Here is a 25492-nt window from a genome sequence, read left to right as displayed (position 1 = left end):
AAACACACTATTCTTGCTTAAAAGTACATTTGAGAAATTCCATAATGGATACAAAGCAGCATTTTATAAAATTTAAGTAATAGTCACCTTTGTAATGAAAGTAAATGTAAAAATCTCACTGCAGGGGTAATTTGTCTAGAATGTTTTAACCACCTAAAAGTAAGATCTTACAATAAAAGTTTGTTTTCAGTGAGAGTTTTATAGTATTTCTTACTCATGAAATGATCTAATTCTAGACTTTTTAAACATCTTCTATGTACTTCTTTATAACAAACCATTGAAATGTGTCAAAATTCTAAGGCTAAATGTAAAATCTAAGTTATTTGTATCAGTGGTCTAATACTCAACACTAATTTTTGTTAGTTTTTATCTAATGTTATTTTCAGCTGCTGGCTCTCTCTTGAAGGAGGACTACTCTATGCTTTTGTTGGACCTGCAGCCGCTGTTGTCCTGGTAAACACTGAAATCAACTTACCTTGTTTTCTTAAAAAAAAAAATTTAAAAAAAGACAGTGTTGGTTCAATTCAAATGGCAATTTTAATAATGTTGTCCTTGTGCACAAATTTTAAAGTTCAGTGAACTATTATTCTGACTTGAATACCAATTGCTATTCAGTCTTTCATTACTCTAAACTATTCTTACTTTGAATACTAATAGATATTAAACCTGGAAATGTGGCATTTCTCTTACAGTCAATTTCATATTTGTCAAGAAGTCTGAGTCAGTTTTAATAAATTATTCCTCTTTAATGTACAGAATTTCATGTATTATCATTTCACCTTTATAGTATTCCATACAACCCATATAGTTATTAAGAGGGAAAGTTCTTCAAGATTGCCACTACCAATCACCTAAAGGGTCTTCTCAACCTCAGTGATACCGACATTTGGATTGTATATTTCTCTGCTGTGGCGCTGTCCTATGTATTCTAGGAGGTTCAAGGGAATCCCTTCCCTCTCTCCATGGCATCCCAGTACCATCCCCCAGTTGCAAGCAAAAACATCTGCAGACATTTTCCAATGTTCCCTATTGGGTCAAAAAATCCTTCAGTTAAGAATTCAACTCAAAAAACAAAACAAACAAACAAAAAAAGAATCACTGCCAGCACAAATATTTATTTATTTTAAATCACAAAATAATTCTTTAAATTTTTATATTATGGTTACATGCAACATTTCCTACCAAATTGTCTTTCTGTGCAAGAATTGATTATACACTTCTTGCCTAATAACTTTTTGAAGAAAATAAAAGGAGAAAGAATACATACAAAATTAAATGTAAAGATTCATATTGCTGTGCAATTAGATTTCAACTTGGAAAATTGCCCTTTGGTCTCTTGAATGATTCCTTCCAAAAATTGGAAGCTAGTGACATCTTTCTTAATAATTCTGATATGTGACTTTTTTTCTCCTTTAAAGTTTGTTCTCACTCCTCTAAGCTATAACAAGGAGCATGATTCACAAGAAAAATAAAATCAATGCATAAGTGTTGTAGCATAGGGAAATCAAAACTGTTAGACACAGTTTTGCCTGCTGCATTGAATGTTTATTTAATCAATTGAATTATTTCCCTAAGCTACTAGGTTAATACCCACATAACCCTAAAATAAAGAAAGAAAGAGTACACACATAATTGAAACACCAGTGTATGGTCTTTGGAGTGACAGTGAATTCCCTCATGATTAAGTTGTAGATTAATAGAATCCATGAAATGCACCTTTTTTCTTAATTTGAATAATGAGGAGAGCAAAGATGAATAAGTATTCTCTTGATTAAATGGCATTTTGACAGGAAACTATGAAGAATGACACCACCTAAGTCCATGCTTAATAGGTGCACTTTGAATTTTCTTACATCAGCAATTAAACATATTTCAGCTTTATCTTTACCATTTGCATTGACAGCGGGGTGAGGTTGCACCAAGATTGTTAAAAGGAAAGAAAAGCAAAAGAAGAATGTATTTTTCCTTGATTGTTCTGGTTCCCTGTTGCATTGGACCCCTTTGTCAGGAAGCATTGGTAGATTGGAAAACTGTGGAGCTCCTCACAAGAAGCTGCTGCAAATAGAATAGACATCTGACCCTGTAGCTTTCACACTTGTGCTCAAGAAAGGACAATTATGTACGATTTCATTTCAGCTGTGTCATGGCAAAGGCCTTTGAAGGAAGAGTAAGAGAGTCTTAGGAAGAAAATGATGAGAACTGCTCACCAGAGCATATTTTTAAGAATGGGTGAGCCAGGCTCGGTGGCTCAGCCTGTAATCCCGCGCCTTTGGGAGGCTGAGGTGAGTGGATTGCCTGAGCCCGCGGGTTCGAGACCCGATGGGCAGGCGAGACCTCATCTCTACAATAAATCAAAAAAAATTAGCCGGGCGTGGTAGCGCGCGCCTGTAATTCCGGCTACTCGGAAGGCTGAGGCGGAAGGATCGCCGGAGCCCAGCAGGTCGAGGCTGGGAGCAGCCACTGCACTCCAGTCTGGGCGACAGAGTGAGACTCCAACTCAAAAAAAAAAAAAAAAAAAGAATTGGTGATAGTGTCCATAGCGTACAGGATTTAGGTGAGTTGAACAGGCTTTCCCATTTGCCTGGAAAAGCAAATCAAAATGCTGCGTACTCCACAGGAGAGAATCGTCACACAGCATGAGAATGTAGGTCTTCTGGCCTCCTGGCAGGGAAGAATGAAAAATCACTGGCACCTTTGGCGGTCAGGGTGCTGCCAGGCTAGCCTCACACTCTGAGACACACAACCTTTTCTCTCAGGTGAGGGGAGAACTAATTTAGCCAATTGATTTTATTCAGGGTTGACTCAGACAGAAGAATGCCAGATTGACATTATATGGTACTATTTAAAAGTTAGGCAATTGAAGGTTAACTACAAAACGTAGAAATTCAGTGTGCTTAATTCACTTTAAAACTTTAAAGTAGCTCACTGCTGTTAAATGGTTCTGTATACCTTTATGAGCTTATAGAATGTTTGAGGAGTGCTCCATTATCACGACTATTGTGAGTATGTAATTCTACGGTGGTTATAAATTGATGAAAGTGGATTTTCAGGAGAAACAGGAACCTGATTCCCTTCAATATCATTGAAAGGTCAACTTTGTTTCTGTTTGACAGGTCAACATGGTGATTGGCATTTTGGTATTTAATAAACTTGTTTCCAGAGATGGGATCCTAGATAAAAAGCTCAAACACAGAGCCGGGTAAGCTGCAATTGGTGGATTTTGAAGGTTCTATACCAGTGAATCCTACACTCCAATTCCAGACTTTCACTGAGTACATTTGACTGTGCCTTGAAGTTTGTTCTTGATGTAATAGTGTCTGGTAGATTCTGCCATTGGAAAGTTTCCAACGTGCTATTCTTAAAGTAATATTACCAACAATCTAAAAATAAGATAACAGACCATTAAGAATATCTGGGTTCATTCGTACATGTTGCCTGCTTGTCAGATAAGAACTTTAAATGTTAAGGCCAGATTTAAAATAGTTGCCCTCAGGTAAGAGTTTTCAAAGCCTCCCTAGTTTTGGTCACAAAGGACAGGATGTAGATTGAACACAGTGTCAGTATGTGATAGCAGAGAATTGGGACACGCAAACAGAAATAGAGCAAAAATGCTGCATTTCTTTGATTCATTGTATGTATCAGGAAAAAACTGCACTTGAAATAGTTATCAAACACTATTTTTGTCATATATTTTCATTCTTTATGACATTTTGACTATAACTGGCTAGAAAATTATTCATAATTTTCACTTGTACATTTTAATCACTTAAAAATTTAGGAAAACACCTTCCTTAATTTCATTGTTATTATAATATAACCATACCTAGTGACTCAGTAACATCTCACATGCAGATTGATAGTAGCTTTTTAAGGTTACGTCGTCACCTCATGATGTAAATTTGTTGAAACGAATGAAATATTAGTGCCTCTGATTTTTTCCTGTGTCTTTTCTTATTAAAAGTTGATCATGTTCTCCTTGTTATTAAACTGTATTTCATTCAAAACTTACCTCTATAATTATTCTCTTTTCTTTTATAATTTATGGTATTATTTGATAGTCATAGTATTTGATCATATTGATGAGACTGTTAAGTCCTTTGTGTTTCAGTAATCTATGTGATGATTTATAAGATAATATATTCCAGGTATTGTTTTTCTCTAGCAAAAGACTAAATTTAATGACTTTAAATATAAGCATTTGACATCATTTATATCAAACATTAGAACTGCAAGAGTGAATAAAAGCATCACTTTCTGAAAGAGGATCACTTCTCTAATTTAGAGACTTTTTTCACCACAGATGAGTTTCCATAACATCCTTAAGCAGGCAGGCTTGAACTTAATGCAGACACTGAGTTCCATATCATTTGCATGTGAAGCTTTCACACAATTACTCCTGTGAGTCTGCCTCATGGGGAAAGAATTGAAGTAATAGCTTCTTTAGTTATTTCTGTCCAGAATAATCATGTAACAATACTTTGATCATACTGGGTGCTAGGTATAGAAACTCAGTTCTGCTACTAGTGGTAGAAACATATGTAATTTAAACCCTCAAAATGGAGAGTTTTAGTGGTTAGCATAGAGCTTTGAAGGCATGCAAAGTCATGTTCCATATCCAGCTCTGCAGTTTATTCGCGGTGTGCATGTCTTTGGACATGTTACTTTATCTTTTTTGCAACACAGTCTCCTCATATATTACATGGGGGAAATAGCACTTGCCTCATAGAGTGCATGAACATGTAACATGTGTAAAGCATGCATTAGAGTATCCAGCACACAGCAAGTATTCACTCAACAAACATTGGCTGTTCTTATGATAAGAGAGATAAGAAGGCCACGACAAACAGGTTAGATTGTTTTCAAAGGTCCCTGATTATCAATCAATCAAGGGTCTGTGATTCCATCATCCATGACACAGAGGTCAGAAAAGGAGATGAGATCATCCAAATGAGCCTATGCTGAGGATTTATTAAATTCACAATCAGTATTTTTTCTCTTTTCATTATTTTATATATAATGCACAGTTAGAGTCATGCAGCTTTTAATAAGCAATAACACAGCTGTAGAAGAAATGACAATTTCGCCATATTATGGATTCAGAAATTATCCATTTCTAACTATATGTTAACAAATAAATTATAATCATACCAAGGTACTCCTTCTCTCATTTTTTCTACTACTTTGTTCACTTTCTTCTTTTTTATGATCAATTATTAGAAACAGCCAAGCTTATAGGTTGTGCTCAGTAAATATTTATAAAGGAATTAATAAATGAAAGCTTAATAAATAATACAATAGCTTGAAATATTTTAATATCCAAACTATATTGATTTTTTCTAATACATAAAATATATTTATCAAGGGGGATTTGTTGCAAATAACACATCTTATGTAAAACAATTATTGGGAAGAATTAAAAAACAGGAAAAAATGACATGTATCTTTTTAGAACCTCTTGAAAAGAAAATATAAGTATCTTTATTTTTCTTCAATGGAACTTTCTTATCTACTGTTTTAAATGACTTTTACCTACATGAAACTAAGGAAACTAATTTACAAGTTTCATGTGATTTTTCCAAAGGGAAAGGGGTACATTTTCTTTCCTCGGGGAACGTTTTTTTGTATTAACAATAAACCAATCGTATAACTTTTTCTTAAAAAAAAAGTAAAATTGGTAAGGGAACTAGAGTCTGTAGATTTCAAGATCTATAGTGATAATAGAGTAGACAGAATGACTTGGAGAGAGAGTAGGAAATGACCTGTGTTTCTACCCTGACGTCCTGGTGGAAATATTGGTTACCTTTAAATGAATGGACAATTCAACATTTTTTAAAATTGTTTGAACTTTTTATTTTATAAGTGCTTGATTTCTCCTATAGCAAGGAAATAAGATACTATTTTTCACTGCAGCAACTCAGTGCAGCATCTGGATTATGTGTTCTTCCCATTATCTTAATTTCTGGAGTGGTCATGTAAACTAGGAAAAAATATTACATGTCTCTAGGTAACTTATCTGTCTTCTACTCCATTCACATCCAATAACAGAATGCCAAAGGGATCCAACTAGTTGATGCTGAGTATAGTTTTCAGACTGTTAGCCCTGACTAAGGGAAGTATGGGGGGGGACTCATAAAAACCCTCAGAATTTATTTATTAAAAATTATTTATTCTTACATGTTTAAACTTTAGTCACCTTCAAAGTACTCTATGCTTGATGCAATACACCTATCAAGACACGTTTTTCACTGCTCGTAATAGTTTTTGAATTCGATTTTTATGCCTTTTAGTGCTTGTGATGTCTTTTTGTTTCACCTCTTCCACATCAGAAAAATGTTTCCCTTTGAGGCCTTTTTTCATCCAGGGAAACAAACAAAAAATTTGCTCAGGGTGAGATCAGGTGAATAAGGAGAGGAGGGCATGAGAGTCATTCTGTTTTCGTCAAAAACTGCTAAACAGTTAGCATGTTGTGGACAGGTGTACACGTAAATCACCCATCATGATATGGGAAAAAACATTGCTAGAATCTCCAAAAAAATTCACTGAAACCAAGCGCAGCCTCTCACAACAACGCTAGCTGGTACACTGATGCGAATGGTTTCCTAGAACAATTACCTAACAGGGGAAGTCTGTACAATAAGATGCCTACTCTCCAAAAGATAATTCTGGTTTTTTGGGTTCCCTTTTATACATATAGACCTTTTAGCGAACCTCAAATAAATCTCAAAGACAAATAAGCATTTCAAACACCAGTTTAAAATTTATTTTCAGACAAGCCCATTCTTAGATGAAATCACAGTTTTTAAAAGATATTTCTTATGTCATGTGCTTAAAATTATTTTTTCAGTAAACTTTGGCTTTTCAGTCTTGTTTCAGAGCCTAGAGGCAAAGTCTTCATAAGAACAATAGTCACATTCATATTTGAAGCACAAATAACCTATGGAGACAATAAATGACTAATCTATGCCTTTTTAATATTAATCTGACCAGATCTCAGTTGTATAATGATGGCAGTGATGCTCATTCCTGTTTGTCCATCAGAATAATCTATGAGCCTTAAAAAATAATCTATGAGCCTTAAATAATAAAAAATAATCTATGAGCCTTAAAAAAGACAGATGCCTGGGCGCCATTATAGGGTCTCTGGGGATGGAGAACGGTAGGCTAGGTGGTCATTTGGGAATAGTTTCAAACACATTGGCGTGCCCTTGAGTCATTTCTGCACTGAACTCGATAGACCATTGCCTACATATTATTTTGAAAAGTTTGGGCACATGTGGCTGGTTCATATGCCCTGGGTTGGAGCTGTAAAGTGAGTGATTTATATCATATTCCCACCCCACACCCGACTCTGAAAGCTTTGATTTGTCTCATGGGGTCTGCTGACCTATCTACTTACTTAATAGCTTTCAGATTTATTATCTTATATGAGCACTACTCACAAATGAGTACTTATTTAAGAGAAACCAGACATTCTAAATTATGAACATCTTACAATTTTCCTTCCTCTGCCACTTTTATTATACACATAGTAATGCAACGCCACTCTAAGATTATTTTTTAAAACATACAGGGCAAACATGTTTTAGACGTAGGAATAAACTGAAACGGCACACCACAGAACGTTATTTTGAGGTTTTTATATTTTAATTAAAGTAATTTCTTTATAATTTTTTCTAAGAAGTTTATTTCTAATAAACTTGTCATTTTCAAGGTACACTTTCCTAAAGCAAAATGCATGTGGAGATTGTCTATGTAGTGTGATTATACGCCTATGATGTAGTAGATGGATTATGAATTGCTTGAATCTGAATTTACCTGCAAAATTCTCTAGACCAGAATAGACCATTGAAATATTATAAGATTGGCATCTATGACAAATGTTCAGAAAGAATATTTTGAACTTAATGATTATGTTAAATGTGTTTTATTAAAGCAGACAATTATCACTTTTATTATCAACTAATATTTCATCAGTTCCTCTATTAAGATCATCCTGAAATATGGAAGTACATGATATTGTAAGAAATTTCAAAATAGGAATCTATTGAGATAAAAGCTACATCTTCAGCAAATAGCTGAAGACTCCTAAAATGTAGTTTTTCCTATGTGGACTTATGAGATAAATGTTAACATTTTGGAAAATTTTAACTGATATATGAGCCTTCTGCAAATCATGATAGAAATCCTCAAAGAAAGGAATCTTCACATATTTTATGACCGGGGTTCTGAATGAAGGGTTTTCGCTGTATGTCTACACAAACACATGCTAACGTTTAACTCAGAGACTGGGCAACTTTGATCTATAGATACAAGGGCCATTTATGGGTTAAATGATGGAAATATGCTTTGCATGCAACAAAGACCCATATTATTAAAAGGTAAATGTTACAAAGATAATGTGTAGTATAAATAAATGCATCTTTACAACAACCTAGCGCATTCATTTTTGGTCAATATATTTTTTGCATGAAATCGTACTTAAAAGCTAACTTACAGCAGCAACTTTTTTTGGTGACCATTCACTATTTTGTTCTTTTTGTGGGTGTTCTGTTTGTTTGCAGTCAGATGAGTGAGCCTCATAGCGGTTTGACGCTCAAATGTGCCAAGTGTGGAGTAGTTTCAACAACAGCTTTGTCAGCTACCACCGCCAGTAACGCCATGTTAGTCCCAATCATTTACATCTTCTTGTTACAAATCTTTTACAGTGCATGTGAGAAAATGCTATGGTGAAAAAAATTGTGTTTGCTAATACTAGAGCTAAGAACATATTTAAGTACGTATAATGGGCAACTGCCTTTTTAGCTATTATGGGATAGTCTATATACAGAAGTAAATAAAACTCTCAGATGTTGTCTGCTTTGTGGTTTCCAAGTTAATGGTCTTGGTGCCACATGCGAGAACATTTTGCCGAGCGGGGGTCTGGTGAAGGCCTGGGGCATGACGTGCAGCTGCATAATGTGGCTCTCTCGGTCTTTCAACAGGGCATCACTTTGGAGCTCCTGCGTGGTGCTGCCCCTGCTGGCTCTGACGTGGATGTCTGCAGTTCTGGCCATGACAGATAAACGCTCCATATTGTTTCAGATCCTCTTTGCTGTGTTTGATTCATTGCAAGGCTTTGTCATAGTCATGGTCCACTGCATTCTTCGGAGAGAGGTGAGGATGATTCTGGTGAGAGAGAAGAGTGATGGTTGGAAGGCTATTTCCTTGCTAACAAGTATGGTCTCTTATTTTAATGTCTTGAGGCTTGGATGCAAGCTGGTCTCCTCCACTGGCAATCACTTAGGAATCAAAGCTGACGGGAGGCTTTAAGGCTTAGCTTTTAGGGCCCTGTGCTCTGAAAGGGACAGGTTAAAACACATGGAACTAGGTGAGGAAAAACACAACCAGAAGTGTCAGGAGCCAGAGAGAATGAATTCAAGAGAGATCACATGAGTGATGGTTGTAGATAAGTCTGTTAGGAGAGCTAGTGAGTAAGAGTATGGTGGCATATTTTTTAAAGACACAGGTCATAAACATACTGCAATTGTTTTTCTTAAGCCTGCTCCCTAACTCATGTGTTTTCACTCAACACATCTTCATTCCTCATCTTAACTGATTGTATTTTTAATAGAAAATGTTGAACATTCATGAAAAGTTATTTTTTCTCTATACTAAATTGTGGTTAAGATTACTACTGATTAATTATTTTGATATGGATGTTTACTGGGTACCAGGTCTACTACTATCAGGGGAGAGAGGGCCCACTTGAAGTCCAAGCCTCGCCTGCATGCAATTTACTTACGTAGTAAACCTCACTGGTACCACATAACTCTAAATAAAATAAAATATTAACGAGAAAATATGAAAAATGTGTGCAGTGGGGCAAGAGAAGAAGTGATTGATCTGGGAACTGAAGACCTATAATCACAGCATTCCTTTGGGTCATCAAGGAAGCTGATTGTCATGAGTGAGGAAATAAAGTTATCTTTCAGGAGTAGAGGAACTAACTGGCACCAAATCCAACCAGGACAGTGAGAGATCTCAGACTTGAGTTGTTTGGGGATAAATGATGTTTTCCGACTGGTGCGAATATTATTCTGAATGCTGGCAAGCACTGACACAGGATTTACAAGGTTTATGAGTCATTTTAGCATTTACTTTAGGGATGAGTGGGGACAGAAACACACAGTGACATAGTGCCACGCTAGTGATTTTGAGAAAACAGTCTACGCTGTCATTTCATATTACCTGGCTTGTTTGAGAACTTTATTATGATGTGCACATTGCAGAGTCGCTTGTGCACAGGCCTGCACTTCACATCATTTAACAGTGACGTGTGGAGGTAACCAAGGCTTTTACCTGATTTACCAGATGGAGAGAACAGCATTCCTGAGCTATTTCAATAAGATACAGATGTCAGCCATAAGCCCACACATGTATTCTAAGAACATTCTATGAAAAAAAAAAAAAACCAATGAAAATAGCTGAAGAGTGGCTGGCTTCACATTGCAAGGGATGAGTCTTTCATCATTTAACTAATCTGATGGAGTTGACAGTTTCCAAGCCTACTCTTCCTCCATTACAAACTTCTACCTAGAATATCAGCATTAAAAAACTTCCAAGCATGGAATCTTTTGTAGACCAAAGGAAATTGTATAATACTTTAGCTTATGTTCTTCTCCGACATAACTGTTTTGCATGTTTTCTGTATTAATATCATCTCTAGTATATTTAAATAACCAAATTGTTCTAAATGACATGGACTACATTTTTGATTGACAATTAAGGGTGAACTGATGCAGGTTCTAAGCAAGTTACATGATATACCTGCATGCGATCTTCAGAAGATAGTAATACCTTAGGTGTTAAGGAGTAAAAAAATGCTGCATCTTTATATAAGTTTCTCTTTTTATCAGCAGTAAACTTGCTGGATAGTCTGAGGCTATCACCAGAATATTCAGGTTTTGAAGTGGCAGATATCAGAATGGCATATTGCCAAATTTTTGCTTGTACAAAGAAAAATATTTGGCACAAAAATTCTTAGTTTCCATCAGAAATTTTTCATACTTGCTAATTGAACTGCTGTCAAAAACATGATTCAAGGGTAATTAAATCAAATCATAAAATAAATTCTGCTAAAGAAGGTGTCTACAAATATATGCTTTCTGTTAATGTAGAATAAAATATAGCTATATCTCTGTTATTGTTGCACTTTTAGTGATTAGTTCAAGTTGAATAATTTTGTCATGATAAATTAATAGCAGAGTGTCATAACACCCTTTAGTCCCAACACTGAAATGAAAACTCACATATTTCATTTTTTTGGCATTGAACCTTAGAAATACCCTGTAACATTGCTATAAACACATAGAGCAGACTTCTGTTGTAGGGCAAGTCTCCTTCAGAACTCCTAGGGGCAGTTATGGCTGAAATACCTTTGTTTAAAAGAGTTCCCCAAGTCCCAGTGAACACATAGAAGACCTTATTTGACCCACCAAAATTATTTTGAACTTTCTAAATGTAAATTGCCTGATGCTAGCAATGGATCTGACTCATATTACTTGTTGGCCACATTGCCCTAACATTAACTACAGTCTCAGAGAATAGAAACATCTTCCCATGTTCTCTGTGTCTCCTGCAGACAATAGCTCCATGAAAGTACACCAAAGCAAAGGTAAACTACCTGCAAAAGATTAGGCAATGAGTTATATCTATTAATCTGCTTGGTAACTTAGAAAAGATCCTAGGTATGTATTTCTATCTCTATTGCTTTTTCACCTTAAAATATTTTTCACAATAGTTCAAAATAATTTATGTGGGTTTTCTTTCTCAAAAATGTATAAGCAATTTATTTTATATACATATTTAATTTAAAGACTGGAGATATATATATATATACATATTTATATTTCTGTGTATTTTGACAGACACTAACATAATTTAGTCTTTAATGACTGTCCCAATATGAATTTAAAGGGCTTTATTGGTATCTATTATGCAGTCTTTCTGTGGAGGTGTCCACAGAGAAAACAGATGTAGCCTTGCAGTTTAAGAAAAGAAATGAAAGACTATAGCATTTTGAGCGGCATTTTGAGTGTGGTGTGTATGAGGCCTAAATTATTTTGAAAGTGCCTTTGCTCTTAGTGGCTCTATTTTTAAAAAACTAGAATCATATTTAATCAGGAAAGAAGAAAGATAATTACTCTGGTACTGCTAACTCAATTATATCCCCCTTTAAAATTTTTGAATTTTTTTTTTTTTTTTTTTTTGTTCAAAGCTATTTGTTCTGACCTCTAGACCCGAAATCTTAATATTTAAATTTTAAAAAATTTGTACTCTTGAAAATATGGTTTCTTCTTCTGGTTTAACTTTTTTCTTTTGAATTGCTTTAGTAAATGTCTCTGGGGAGAAAAAAAGAAAAGAAAAAAGGGAACAGAAATAAAAAGTCAAGCTGTCTGATTTATCACAACATATTACTTCCAGCAACAACATATATCTTGGAAGCTAATCTGAAGAATAGCTAAGAAGACAGAATCTAATAGAACAAAGACAGGTGTTTTCTTCATTTGTCCATCACTGGTCAAATATAATTCATTTTGATTGAACAGATAACAACATATACTGTTTACTATCTTCACATTGCTATGGAAATCTCAGAAACCTTTGGAATAGTTGCTGTTGCTAGGAAACCACTTTCTTGGAGGCTGCTGGTCTTTCTCATCTCTCTGTCTCCGGTTGTGTCTGGCTCTAAGACAATCTTACAGCTCGGTATCAGAGAGGGAAAATAACAAGACTGTGATACAAAATAAACTATGGGAAAACTCCTTCACTAAATGGAAGGAGAAAAGGAAAGGGCTTAAAGGGATAATTTCATTGTATCAGAGTGTAAAGATCCTGTGGCAGTTCTGCAATGACACTAAGAGGGCCAGGCTCCTCTGTCCTCCATCCCTAGCTCTGGCAAGAGGTCTGGGCTGCACCAGACAGGCCCCACATGCTTTTGTAGTGATTTTATAGCAAAACACTTAAAATAAAAATGAACTGTTTTTTTTTCCTCTTTCTTCTTGTTTCTTTCTTCCTTTCTTTCCATTCTTGCTTTTCACTTTCTTTTCTTTCTTCTTTCTTTTCTTGTTTCTCTTTCCTTCCTGCTTGCTTTCTTTCCGTATGTCTGTCTTTCTCTCACACCCTTCCACCTTTTTACCAACTTCTTATTTAGTTTTATCATTTCCATAGAGTACAAGGTACACAAAATGATTTACATGCACATGACAGTGAATATATATATATATTTTTTTAAAAAACAAGCATCCTTACCTATCTAATCTAAAATCAATATTCTACCAAAGTAACCTCCCCCCCAAAAAAATGAAGGCTAGAGTAATGAAAATTCTTAAGAATCCATAATACATAGCATACAGTTCAGAAGGAGGTGCATGAGCCTCCAAGCTTAGTATGGAAGGTTGTATCTGCTCCCTCAGTTCATGCAAGATGCATCAGAGGTTTCCACTGGTGTTTGAAGAAGGAGTAGGTGATTGGAGATGTCAGAATTTAACAGGGTCTGGGGGGACAGCAAGTTTGGAGGATTAAGGATATAAAGGTTTCAGACAGGAAGAGGGAGAAAGGCTGCAAATGTGTGACTTCATGGAATGGAGCCTTGGTGATAGGGAGAGTTCAGTTCTTCTCTGGAACCACATGAAGTTTGTGGACTCCTGAAGTGAGGATGTGATTCTGGATGCCAGAGTGATTTTTTTTAATAACTATGACTGCAACACAAAAAGACAGACAATATTGATGTCATTTGAGGACGTAGCATTGATTAAGTGATTTTTAAGAGGTTTCTAGTCAAGATGTTCAATTTTATGAAAAGAGACCATTGTGAGAGAATCAGAAAGAACGGGAATCGAGTTTAGAGAGTCAGTAAGTGGCCCAGGGTGTGAGGGTCAGGATCCACCCCTGATATTTGTGCCTACTTGGAAGGTCATCATGCATGCGTGGACAAAGATTTCAGGAAGAAGGGTTGAGTTGCTAAGAGCTGTATCCTCTTCGGGCAGAATTGATAGTTCAAAAAGAAATGCATTTTAAATGTTTGTGTTTGGTTTAGTTTTGAATAAAATAAGATGTGGTACCCTGATGTGGAAGAATGGCTAAAGTATCCAAATAAACCTGTGTTTCATCAGGACGTAGAATGGAGAGCGGAAAAGCTGCTTTTTAAATAGGAACGTGGACATGACCCAAACAAGGGCCATCTGCTCATTTTCCTATACACCTTTTCCCAGAAATCACCAACTTCACCAGTGGTCATCCCACTCCTTAAGTGGAGAATCTAAATCCTTCCAGATTTATCATAGTTATAATTATATTATGAATATTTGCTCAGTCTTAACCTATATATGTGGTCCTCCTAGTCCAGGCAGAGATTTCAGGGTTTAGCAAAAGCACGCGATCAGATGAGGTAGATGGCATCAGTGAACAAGTTCAGACGCTGAAAGTTCAAAATAGAGACTGAAAAACCGACATGCCTGCCAGATAGCCTCCAACTGTGGCTTTCTGTTGCCCCAAATTCTTCTGCCGGGGCCTCACACTGCCCTCCCAGCTGTCCCCTACTCTGGGTAGCAGTGTGGTGCTTCTGTCTGTGGTCAGGAGGGTGGACACAGGCATGGGCATGGGCAGGTCCCACTTTCCTCTCCTCCCTGCCCCAGGGTCCTGCCTTGCAATGTTGCTGAACAGGAAGTTCAATACGTCTTAAATAAAGGTTTACCACATTTTCTTTATCTAGTCCACTTTCAATGGTCAGACGGGATCGTTCAATGTGTTTGCTATGAAGAAAATTTATCTCATTAACTCTTACTTCTTATATTGTATCTAAGTCATAAGAAGTAGGAGATTCTTTTATAACAATTTAATCTATGACCAGCTGGAAAGTATCGTTTTGGTTCATTCCTTCATTTAAATGATTTTCTCCTTTGTCCAGTACGGTTGTAAGGGAGGCAAGGCAGTGCACTGGAGTGAAGACGAGCTCTCAAGTACAATGACCTGGCTCCATCTTCACCCCTGCCACTTATTATTGTTATGATCTTAAGCAAGTTCCTTAAGTTTCCCCCAAGCTTTCGGGTCCTCTTCCATGACACTGAAATAATGTCAGCCTCAAAGGAGATGACATGAGGCTGAAATGAAACGCCCTCTGTGATGGCATGGGATTGTGGTGTCTGGCATATAACCTCCCCTTCTTGCCTTTCCCATTTGCGTGCTAAAGAAATGCTGCGACGCTTTTTTTCAGACAATGTAAGTGAAATATTATCTAGAGAAGCTTACATGAACCCCTCCCCACACCCTGATACAAAAAGCAATTTACAGGCAAAAAGCTACAGCAATTTTAGAGATTAAGTGACAGATCCTTTAGCAATTGGAGGATTTCAATAGTAAGTCATTTGGAGACTGAAATTTAGGTCTGCAGTATATATTTTTATGTTATCATATCCAAATTGCTAACATTTTTGTTTATTTCCTTTGCTCTCAGAAAAGTCAGGCATCATTTTAATAATATAAAGTCATTCATGCCCCTCATATCGATTGGCATCATACACGTGAAATGGAGAAAAGTCTTACTCATTCATTTCATAACATGATATAAAATGTAATATGATTAAAAAGAGTTGGGCCAGTTGTTCAAATACGAAACAACAGAAACAATAGTAGACACAAGATTCAGAAAGGAAAAAAAAGACCACATAAGAAACTCCTCTCCCCTGAGGAAACATCACAAATGATTATAAGAATGTCACTACATTTATTTTCTTGCTTAAAATGATCCTCTGGAATAGGAAGTCAGGAAAAATCAGTGGAGGTGACGTTGTCTTCTTAAAGGTGAAGACGGGGACCTGAATTTCTCGGCAGTTAAATACAGAGCCCACTCCAGCCTGCACAGCCCGTCCCTGTGCGGTTCCTTCACACTGCAGCTCTGCCAGCCCACATGGTGCCTCCCCAGCAATCTCTAAACCTTGGCATCAACCATCCTAGAGACACTGCCAGCTGCCTTCTGAGCAAGCGAGGGCTGGTCCAGAAGCTCTCAGCTTGTTGCTGCTGAGGTGAAAGGAAGTCCCTTCCCTGTGGGGGAGAGACAGGAGCGAGACACACCCTGCAAGCTTCAAGTCAGGTCTAGTCCAGGAATCCATCCACCAAGAAGGGCTTCCAGCTTTTTCCTGAGTCTCTAGAGCAGCCCTGCAAGAGCTGGTAAAGATCGCTTTGGAAGTGCATGGCTGCCCACTTCTCAGGAGACAATCTCAATAGCTTGCTGTTTACTCTTCACCTGATTTTGTGACATTTCTTGCCATTCTTCGTCTTCATCTTTTATTTCGTTTTAATTTTAAGGATGTAGGGAACGATTCAGCATTAGATATACAAGTGGTCATTGTACAGGTAAAGTTCGGGCCTCCCTTTGGCCCCCACTTTGCCTGGTTTGAGATCAGGTACCCTTATTGATGAAGTGTGCCCCCTCCCCGGCAGTTTCCTTCTACTGCCAATCCCTCTTTTATAGTATTATGATAATTGTTCAGGGTTCACTTCTGAATGAGAACATATGGTACTCAGTTATTTGTTTCTGTGATAGATCACTGAGTATTAGAGATTCTAAATCCATCCAAGTTGCTGCGAAGTTCATAATTTTGTCCTTTATAGCTGCATAATATTCCATCATGTATATGTACCACGTTTTTAAAAATCCAGTCCACTTTTGAAGGGCACCATGGTTAGTTCATTGTTTTTGCTAGTGTGAGTAATGTTGCAATAATGTCATCAGATTACCATTAAGTCACCCGAATATTTCGAGGCTAGTTACATATCTGTGCCTTTCTACTTCCCTCGGGTATTTGACACCCTACCTGTCAATTAAAATGAAAGATCTGTTGCATATTATGGTAAGTTAAAAGATGACATTTTGGAGTCTGAATTTTAACTGTGCCATGTTTAATTGTTTCCTACAGTTTATCTAAAAGTTGTATTTGCTAGTTTCAACTAAGTTTTATAAAATGTCAGTTTCACAAGACCTCAAAGTTATAATGATTTTAATACATAATATATTTTAAATTAAATTGTTAACCTAAAATAAGTCAAAGATTATTATTATGCAGCATTGTAACATGACTATTGGCACAGAAGTTTTTAATTTCTGGAAGAGATAGCTCTAGATTCTGTCTTGTTTGTTTTCTTTTTTTATGCATTACTCTTGTCTGGATTTAAGGTTCTTGTAGACTTGCTTTTTAGAAAACCGCAGTTATTTTTCACCAGCGCAGTTCATATTGAGTCACCAAAGTCAACACTCTTTTTGCTAACATGATAGAAAATTCAATTAATTAATCAAAATGTTTCCAAATAGCTGTGAATGCTTTTCCCAGGTACAGTCTTGCCTGAAGTACTCTCTTTTGTGATTAAAAAATATATATACATACTGTGAGATCTAGTGTAATCTTCCTTTTCTGACAGTATTGGGCAAATATTTAAGGCCAGATTATCTAGCTTGCCCCAATACATTTTTTTAAATTTCTAAAAAATCAAATGGGGCATTTGAAATCAAGTAGAATTTCTCCTTTCTTTCTTAATTAGAGGTATCACAGGCACTAAAAGTGTCACAGAATCTAACACTTAAGTTATGGCATTTATATGACCATTAAAATGACCTTGAATTTACTGGAGGGTTTTTATACTCTTCTGTTTTATATTTCTTCTGAGCATCATTGACTGACTCATGAAGCTGACATCATTCTCCAGTGTAGAAATGCCCTTAATCCATTGCCATGGTTGGGAGTTTGATAGTTGGACATATTGATTGTATGTGTGTGTGTGTGTGTGTTTGAAAAAGAGTGAGATTTCTTTTATATCTCCTTCAAGCAATTGGATAGTGGATTTTGAAGAGAAACTTACAGAAGTTGCTTTTCCATACTTGATTGTTAGTCAAAAATATGATAGCTATGCTCCGGAAGTCTGAAACTAGGGAGTGGCTAGCTAGGACCAAATTACAGTTGGCATTGCCAAAATGTTACATATTTTATACATGGTCATAATTAGAAATTGATTGGAAAGAAATCTTGATGCACCAAGTTCCCAGGGGATGACATTTATAACCTATTATTTGTCTTCTCTTATAAACTGTGCTACTTTAGTGGTTGCCTTGGGGTAAAAATAGAAAACCAGCATGTACTTATTTTTCTGACATTGGTTCTTAGGATATTTTTCTAATATCGCATATATTTTCTGATTGGTTTCCTCAATTCAAATTTCTGCATAATAGAAAGAGTGGGGATCAATGATGAGACAAATACTGGATTCATTACCAATTTTTGATTATTGATGTGTCACTTTATAACCTACAACAACTTCTTAATTAAAAAGGAGGATCCTGAAAGCATTCTCATCTAAAAACTCTAACTTTGACCTGGTTGTGTCTTCTTCACTAGGAAAAGTTGGATGATTTAATCCTAAATATTTATCCAGTTCTTCAGAAAAAGATAATCAGACTAAATTTTGCTGCACCTGCACTTTAATTGCTGTATGTGAAAAGGAAAATAAGACATCTTGCTGAGTCATATTCAACAACTTATTCTTTTTCAAGAAAATCTCAGATTTAGAAATTAGAATAACAGAATGGAGGAGAAGTCAGAGAACACCAAGTCCATCACCCACCTCTTTATTTCACAGTCATTATAGCCATGTCACCAGAATTAGAGCCTGAGGTGGAGACACAGAAGTGGGTGCAAGTCTCACTGGTGGACTGAGTGACCAGTCTGTGGTGGTGGCTCAACCCCAAGTTACTTTTCAAATCCTGCAATTTGGGGAGAGCCCGCTGATGACTATGAAATTAGGTGAGAGGGCAAGGAGGAAGCTGAACATAACTTAATGGGCTCCTGTAGTTTTCTTTTTTTCTTACTAACAGGTATATTATGCACAACTCTAATCAAAACAGTGGCAGGCTGTTTTATATCAGTGCTTTTCAAAAGTAAAGATCCTTGTGTGTTAACCCGGAAGTCTCTGTAGTGATGCTTTTGTATCATAGGAAAAATACAACATAATCTGTACTTTATTTCTTAATCCAATAAAATAGATTATAATACACAGTAAGGGGAATATCAGTAATATGAAGCTAGCAAACCAAAGTGTTAGGAAAAGGTTACCTTGCTATTGACTTGGAACAAGAAACTATTTATGGAACTTCTATCAACATCTTGAGAAGAGCCTGGTGGACCATGGGAATCAGAAAGTTGGTGCTGACGTTGAGGCATCGTATAGTCAGAATAGCTGCCAGCTCTTCATGTATACTGACTTTTCTTTTTAATAAAGGGATTCATGAAATGTTCTTAGGATTTTCTTGTGATATGTTTGTTCTTTATTCATAATTTGATTATGAATTGATATAAAGGAAGTTTAGCTTTGCTAAGTGACTTTTTTTTCTCCAAGACAATCCACCAGAAGTAGAGTTGTTTTGTTTCCCTTTGGTCTCATTGCGTCTTGCTTTTACATCAGTGCATATAATGCTCAAAAGGAGACAAGAAATAATCTATTCAAATCTTTTAACATGAGACATAGAAGGAAAAGGCCCAGTCAAAAATCACTGGGTAATCTCATTTTCTCACAATGTTTAAAGATCTTATGAAGATTATTCCATACCAAATAGTAAATCCCCCTTGAAAGACACTCATATGATTTGTAACAGTGGAATAAATCTTCCCCGTGGCAAGAATTATTAGTGTTGAGTCAGATACATCCATTTTATAGCTAAGGAGTTCCTGGCAGTTCTCTCTCTAGGTTATAGCAAGTGATAAATTTCCTTGGTGTAAAGCAAAGACCAGGTATACCAGTATTTGTATTAAGAAGTAAACACAATGAGTATTTGATCATAAAAGCTATGATAAGCACTTTCTTGTAGTTGATTGCCAATATAGACAGTATCTGGTCATTATTCAGAAAGAAGTTTTTTTTAAAAAGAGAGAGAGAAGAAAATGAATGTGTTTTTTCTTCACAGGTTCAGGATGCATTTAGATGCCGGTTGAGAAACTGTCAGGATCCAATCAATGCTGATTCTTCAAGCTCTTTTCCTAATGGGCATGCTCAAATCATGGTGAGTTTTTATTTATCTTCTAATTGTTAAATCATAATTACTCCAGATTTTTTAAAACTCTTGTTAGTAATATAGTATCAAATCTCATTTTAAGTGACTTTGGCTTCAGTTCATAACAGACTTAGAACTTTGATACTAGATAAGTGTTCTGTCTGAGTGCTTGGGAACCCAGTATCTGTTGTCGGGGTGTGGGGAGCGTGGATGTCCTATGCATTACTGTAGAGTATTTTCATCTTTGCACAGAATTGGAGTTAATGATCTTTGCATAAGATCATCTGGAGTTTTTTATACAGATAGAGCTCTGGTCTTAAAGCTGTGGTTCTCAGGCTTAGTGGCACATTAAAATCATCAGAGGAACTGCATCCCAAACAAATTAAAGTCTGTATTTCAATAGTGGGACCCAGGTATTTGTAGTCTCCATGTGAGTCTAAGATGTGAGTCACTGTCCAAAGCATAAGGAATAGCAACCCTTCCAATGAAAGATCAGTTATTGAATATGAGCCCAATATTGTAGGAACTCAGGAATACTTCAAGCATAACCAGTTTGAAATGAGATGAGATTTAAACTGTGTCTTTAAGAGCAGGAGTTAAACTGGAAAGTTTTTTTATACATATTGTTTGATTTATTATTAATTTTTTGGATTAGGCAACATAATAATAAGCTAAATGATACATTTGTTACTAAGACTGGAGAAAGAATAATCAGTTTCTACTACAAACAAATAGATATAAAAATCTCTGATTTAAAATATTTATAGGGACATATGGAAGACCTTGATTAAGATGGGATCGTTTAATTTTACCATTTTAAAACAATCAATTGGTTTGCTTAAAATACAATTTTGGAAAAAAATATGAAGATGCAACTAAATTCCAACAGGTTCTAGACAAGATGAGTATTGTGTAACCTCATTTTTAATTCCTAAACCTGAAAGCCTTTTGTCACATTTGAGTGAAGATGAATCACTAGAAGAGCCTCATGTGACTATTACAGGTTTGACAACGTTGAACTATATTGTATTACAAACAACACATTCAAATTGAATGTTTAAAAATGCAAATAACAAGCACAGTCATTTCAGTATATTTATAATAATACTTATTTTGATTTCTTTATTATGGTTAGGAAATAACCTTAACATTCTATCCTTTTATATGTGATGGTCAGTTTCCAGACTAAAGTTGGCACTAGGTACTGTGTTGTCTTATTAAAGTTGTGTGCTGTGTTTCCATTGACTTTATTTAACATTTGGTCTCTAGGAAATACTCTTGAAAACAATCTGATTATAGAAACTTTCTTTGCACAAACTGGCACTGTCTAGTTAGATATCGTGAACTTTAGACAATCTGATTAGTAAAAGACACTTGAGATCTTCATTAAATGATGGTTCTGTGTCTTATTATTTTTTGTTACAGACAGACTTTGAAAAGGATGTAGACATTGCTTGTCGATCAGGTAAGAATATTTAGATTTTGAAAACATAATCATTAGGGATGGTAAATCATTTCTGTATATTTTTATTTTTTAAAAAAATCTGTGGTATATGCATCCTATATTGTTCTGTGAAAAGACCACGTATGCAAAATGATCCCCACATACTGAAGGAGCCAAGATACCAAAGAACAAGGCAGAGAAATCCAGTTTGTCAGGATAAAAGGTAGTTTATTAGGGAACTTATGGACAGAAGTGTAGTAGTAGATGGCAGCAAGACAGGTAGATCATTGCACCATTATTCCCCAAGTGCAAGGCTTATACACCACAGGGAAAAGGGGTCCCTACTCTACAGATGATTAAAACAACCCTCCAGAAGAGGCAAGAATGCTATGTGCATCACAGCCTAGAATCTGTGTGATAACATCACGGTTGTTTTGATCTAAAAGCAGAATTTGTTGGAGTACATGTTCTTGCACTAGAGACCGTAAATAAAGTAGAAGCCAGGAGCCATTCATGGGACTGGAGTTACTTGGAAGTCAACACGGCAGATCAGCATCCAAGATGGGGTCACATTTGTCTCCACACATATTCATGTATATGAATAAATAGACTCTTTCAAATGGAATAATCGTAATAGCAGAAGTGTATGTGTATGAAGGGGAAGCGATAAAGACAGAGAGAGAGAATGGAGTCTGAAAGAGAAACTAAGGATAGTTCATTGGGAGCACCATGATGGCAGACAAGCATCAACATGAATATGTAAGACTTCCATTCCACCAAGGAATGGTTGTTGGGTCTGCGGCCAGTCAAGTCAGCCTCTCTGTGCCTCCGTTTTCTCATGTATGGAATATGGGTTGTTGCAAGGAAGAAATAACATTGTTTCTTTCTCTCTCTCTCTCTCTCTCTCTCTCTCTCTGTGTGTGTGTGTGTGTGTGTGTGTGTGTGTGTGTGTGTGTGTATTAAGGTGGTTGTTACAGTTTTAGAGAGGATCGGGAGAAACCATGCAACACACCCTGCCGTGGCGTGCTAGGATCCCATGTCTTCCAACTTGCAGCTAAATTCTTACCAGAGTAGGCAGCTCCATAGTTTTAAAGAAAAATACATGTTTAACTTTAGGTGATGGTTCCAATTGTTGGAAGACGCTTCTTAGTACTGGAGCAAAACATAAAAAAGATACCTTTTATTTGTTGATCTTAATTCTCCTTTTGGAACAAGAATTGATATCCACTTCATCCAAATATTCAAATATTTCAAAGCAAGTATCATTTAACCAATTCAAGTCTTTTTTTCTCGATATTGAACAAGCAGCCTTTTTTCATTTCTCATGGCATCCTCCCAAACTTGGTGCCCAAGGTCATCACTAATTTGTCCATTTTAAATTATAGCACCCAATATATACAAACTCATCCAGCACTTGTCACCATTGGTTCTCTACTTATATTAATGTTGCCTACATTTGTGTCTAATTTCTATTTTAGTACCAGTGTCAACTTACCTAAAATCCCTAAGATGTTTTTAGGCAATGTCAGAACTTCTTCCGTCTAAGATTATGTAAAAATCCTGTTTTCATTATATTTTCCTTGAATAAAAAAATCTGATCTTTGCACTTATATCTATTTGCTTTTATCTTATATCTTTGCTATTATTTCAGGTTAGCATACCATCTACATAGAGTGTTTGACCACTGAAAGTTTGATAAGAGTATCTTCTAAGTCTTTATTCAAACTATAAAGCAGCTGAATGGCAACTTAATCCTGTAAGCCCCTCCCCTCCAACTGCCAACAGATTTCTTTTATGTGTTGTTTTCAGGTTCAAATCAAAGCCATTAAACATCTGTACAGAATCTCAGATCACAGTTTTTGTCATAATCACAAAAATATGAGAGACTGATTTCATATTCCTATTCCTGAATTCAGTCACCATGTTTTATGTAGAGTATTGGCATAGCAGAGCAGTAAAATAACTGTCATGATTTGGCAACCCATAGTGGATCTGAGTAGGGTATTAAAAATCACCCTTTGCTATTGAAAATTCAACAAAATATTGCCAAGACATAATCTCATTAGTGTTTGGTTTCCAGAATCAACTGCTTTCCTCTTGGATAATTTATAAAATATTTTTCCTTTACTCTATCTACCTTCTATAATTTCTCAAAAATCACTAGCCATGGTGCCAACTATCACATCTGTATTCCAAGATGAATTGTGACTTGTCTGAGTTCAGAAATTTAATTTATTTTAAATGATTAGGTATTTGTTTAATTCCCAATCATTCACTTCAATTTAGTTGCCTTTCTGCCTCTTTTGGTGTACTCCTTAGAGAAACAACGTAGGAGAGACTGTTTTGTCTTTCTTTTGAACAGTTATTAACATTAAATCAGTGGTTGTCAAAGTGTAATCCTCTGGCCATCAGTGTCAGTATCACCTGGGAATTGCACATTTTGAGGACCTTGTGGGTTAGGAACTGTTATAAGTCCTCCAGGTAATGTCGATGCTCACTGAGAACCTCTGTTCCAGACCATCCTCCCCAAGCCGTGATCACATCCTGCCAGTATTTATCTGGTTTTCTTTTCGCCCATTTTTCCTAGGTCGCATTGTATGCTAAGATTAAGCATCCCAATACAAGCCAGTGTCATTATTTTATTAGAAAATAGTTTTTTCTAATGTTTCTGTTTTCATTGTTCATTGGTGCCATTTTTAGCTGAAGTCATTCGAAACTTTCTTCTGAGTTTATCTGGAGGTGTCTTTCTACATTGAAATATACCCAATTTAAAAGTCTCGAGTCATGAACTCTGAATAATCTTTCTCTAAACTTTTTTGAAATTCACTTCCCCAAAGAATGGAGTATCCATCCGATTATGCAAAATATTCAGGTGCTTTATGTTTTGTTTGGGTTTTGTTTGCATTTCCTACTTGATTAATTTCTCTCAAAAGTCCCATTACTTGAACATCACGTGTTCATGTGTAGGTGGTTAATTTGTTCATGTTGTGTACTCAGAACTTGGATGTACTTTTTAAGGAAGTCTAAGAGGCAGGCATTCTCTCGAATAGAGTAGCTACAACTGCATAAGAGGAATGATTTTTTCCTAAATATATAATATATTAAAAATTTCTGCAAACATGGCTATCTCATTTGATAAAAATGTGTTGACTTTAACTATAAATCATATTACATTTTACAAAACTATTCATATAATGAAATGAATACTCAGTAGCAAAACTTCTTTTATAGTTTACAATGTATTAATAAAAGTATAGAATCACCTATATGTTCTTAATGCAATAAGGTAGATTCCCATAACTCACCTTTCAATTTTATTGCTATAAATTTTGGGTTACTTTTTATATACAGTTAAGGATTAAAAAGTATTCTTCCTGGGTTTTGAGATGTTTTATAAAGTATTTTATTTGGAATACCATTAAATCTATTAATTTAATATATCTTATTCCTTATTAGTTTCATATGTAATAATTCCTGAAGACCACAATTCATTACTGATCTATTATTGGAAGAGTCTCGGAAATAACTTTATAAAACAGAATTACTTTTTTTTACTGCATATAATAGTTGAATCTTACTATTGTTTGGTTTTTGCACATAAACGTTGAATATAGAATGCTAAAACCAAATTGTTGATTAATTTTAAAAAGTATAGATGTAGAGTTAATATAATTTTTAGTGTCTAAAATAAAGAGACAATAATACTATAATTAGATACAATATCTTTAAAGATAACAAATATTACATGAATGATCCACATTTTGAAATAATTTTAAAGGCTTCTTTTCTATGTAATAGGGAAAGACATTCATAATCTTCTGGTTTTCAACCTCTCCTTTAAAGCCTAATAATTATGATTCTATTTGAAAACTGGATAATAATGGTATATCTGAAACTTTGTATGTGGAGACAATAAACTAGATTTTTGACAATGATCTATGTCTAATGACATTTTAAATGATGACACCTCTGCT

General features: G+C 35.6%; 1 protein-coding gene across 3 annotated transcripts in view; it reads left to right on the top strand.

Annotated features, from left to right (window-relative positions):
• ADGRB3 (adhesion G protein-coupled receptor B3) overlaps nt 1–25492 on the top strand; it is a 731019-nt gene that overhangs the window by 672378 nt on the left and 33149 nt on the right. For 2 of the 3 annotated variants that reach the window (XM_008062740.2, XM_008062739.2), the window contains 6 exons: nt 387–453; nt 3114–3199; nt 8562–8660; nt 8982–9153; nt 19988–20083; nt 21500–21539. In XM_008062740.2, the coding sequence (XP_008060931.1) occupies nt 387–453; nt 3114–3199; nt 8562–8660; nt 8982–9153; nt 19988–20083; nt 21500–21539 (560 nt within the window). The remainder of the gene's footprint in view (nt 1–386; nt 454–3113; nt 3200–8561; nt 8661–8981; nt 9154–19987; nt 20084–21499; nt 21540–25492) is intronic. The other variant, XM_008062741.2, reaches the window with a different exon arrangement.

Source organism: Carlito syrichta, unplaced genomic scaffold, assembly GCF_000164805.1.
Source record: "Carlito syrichta isolate Samal-C Ts95f unplaced genomic scaffold, Tarsius_syrichta-2.0.1 Scaffold305809, whole genome shotgun sequence".
Lineage (NCBI taxonomy): Eukaryota > Metazoa > Chordata > Mammalia > Primates > Tarsiidae > Carlito > Carlito syrichta.
Note: the sequence above shows the minus strand (reverse complement) of the source record. Positions and strands in the feature narration are given on the sequence as shown.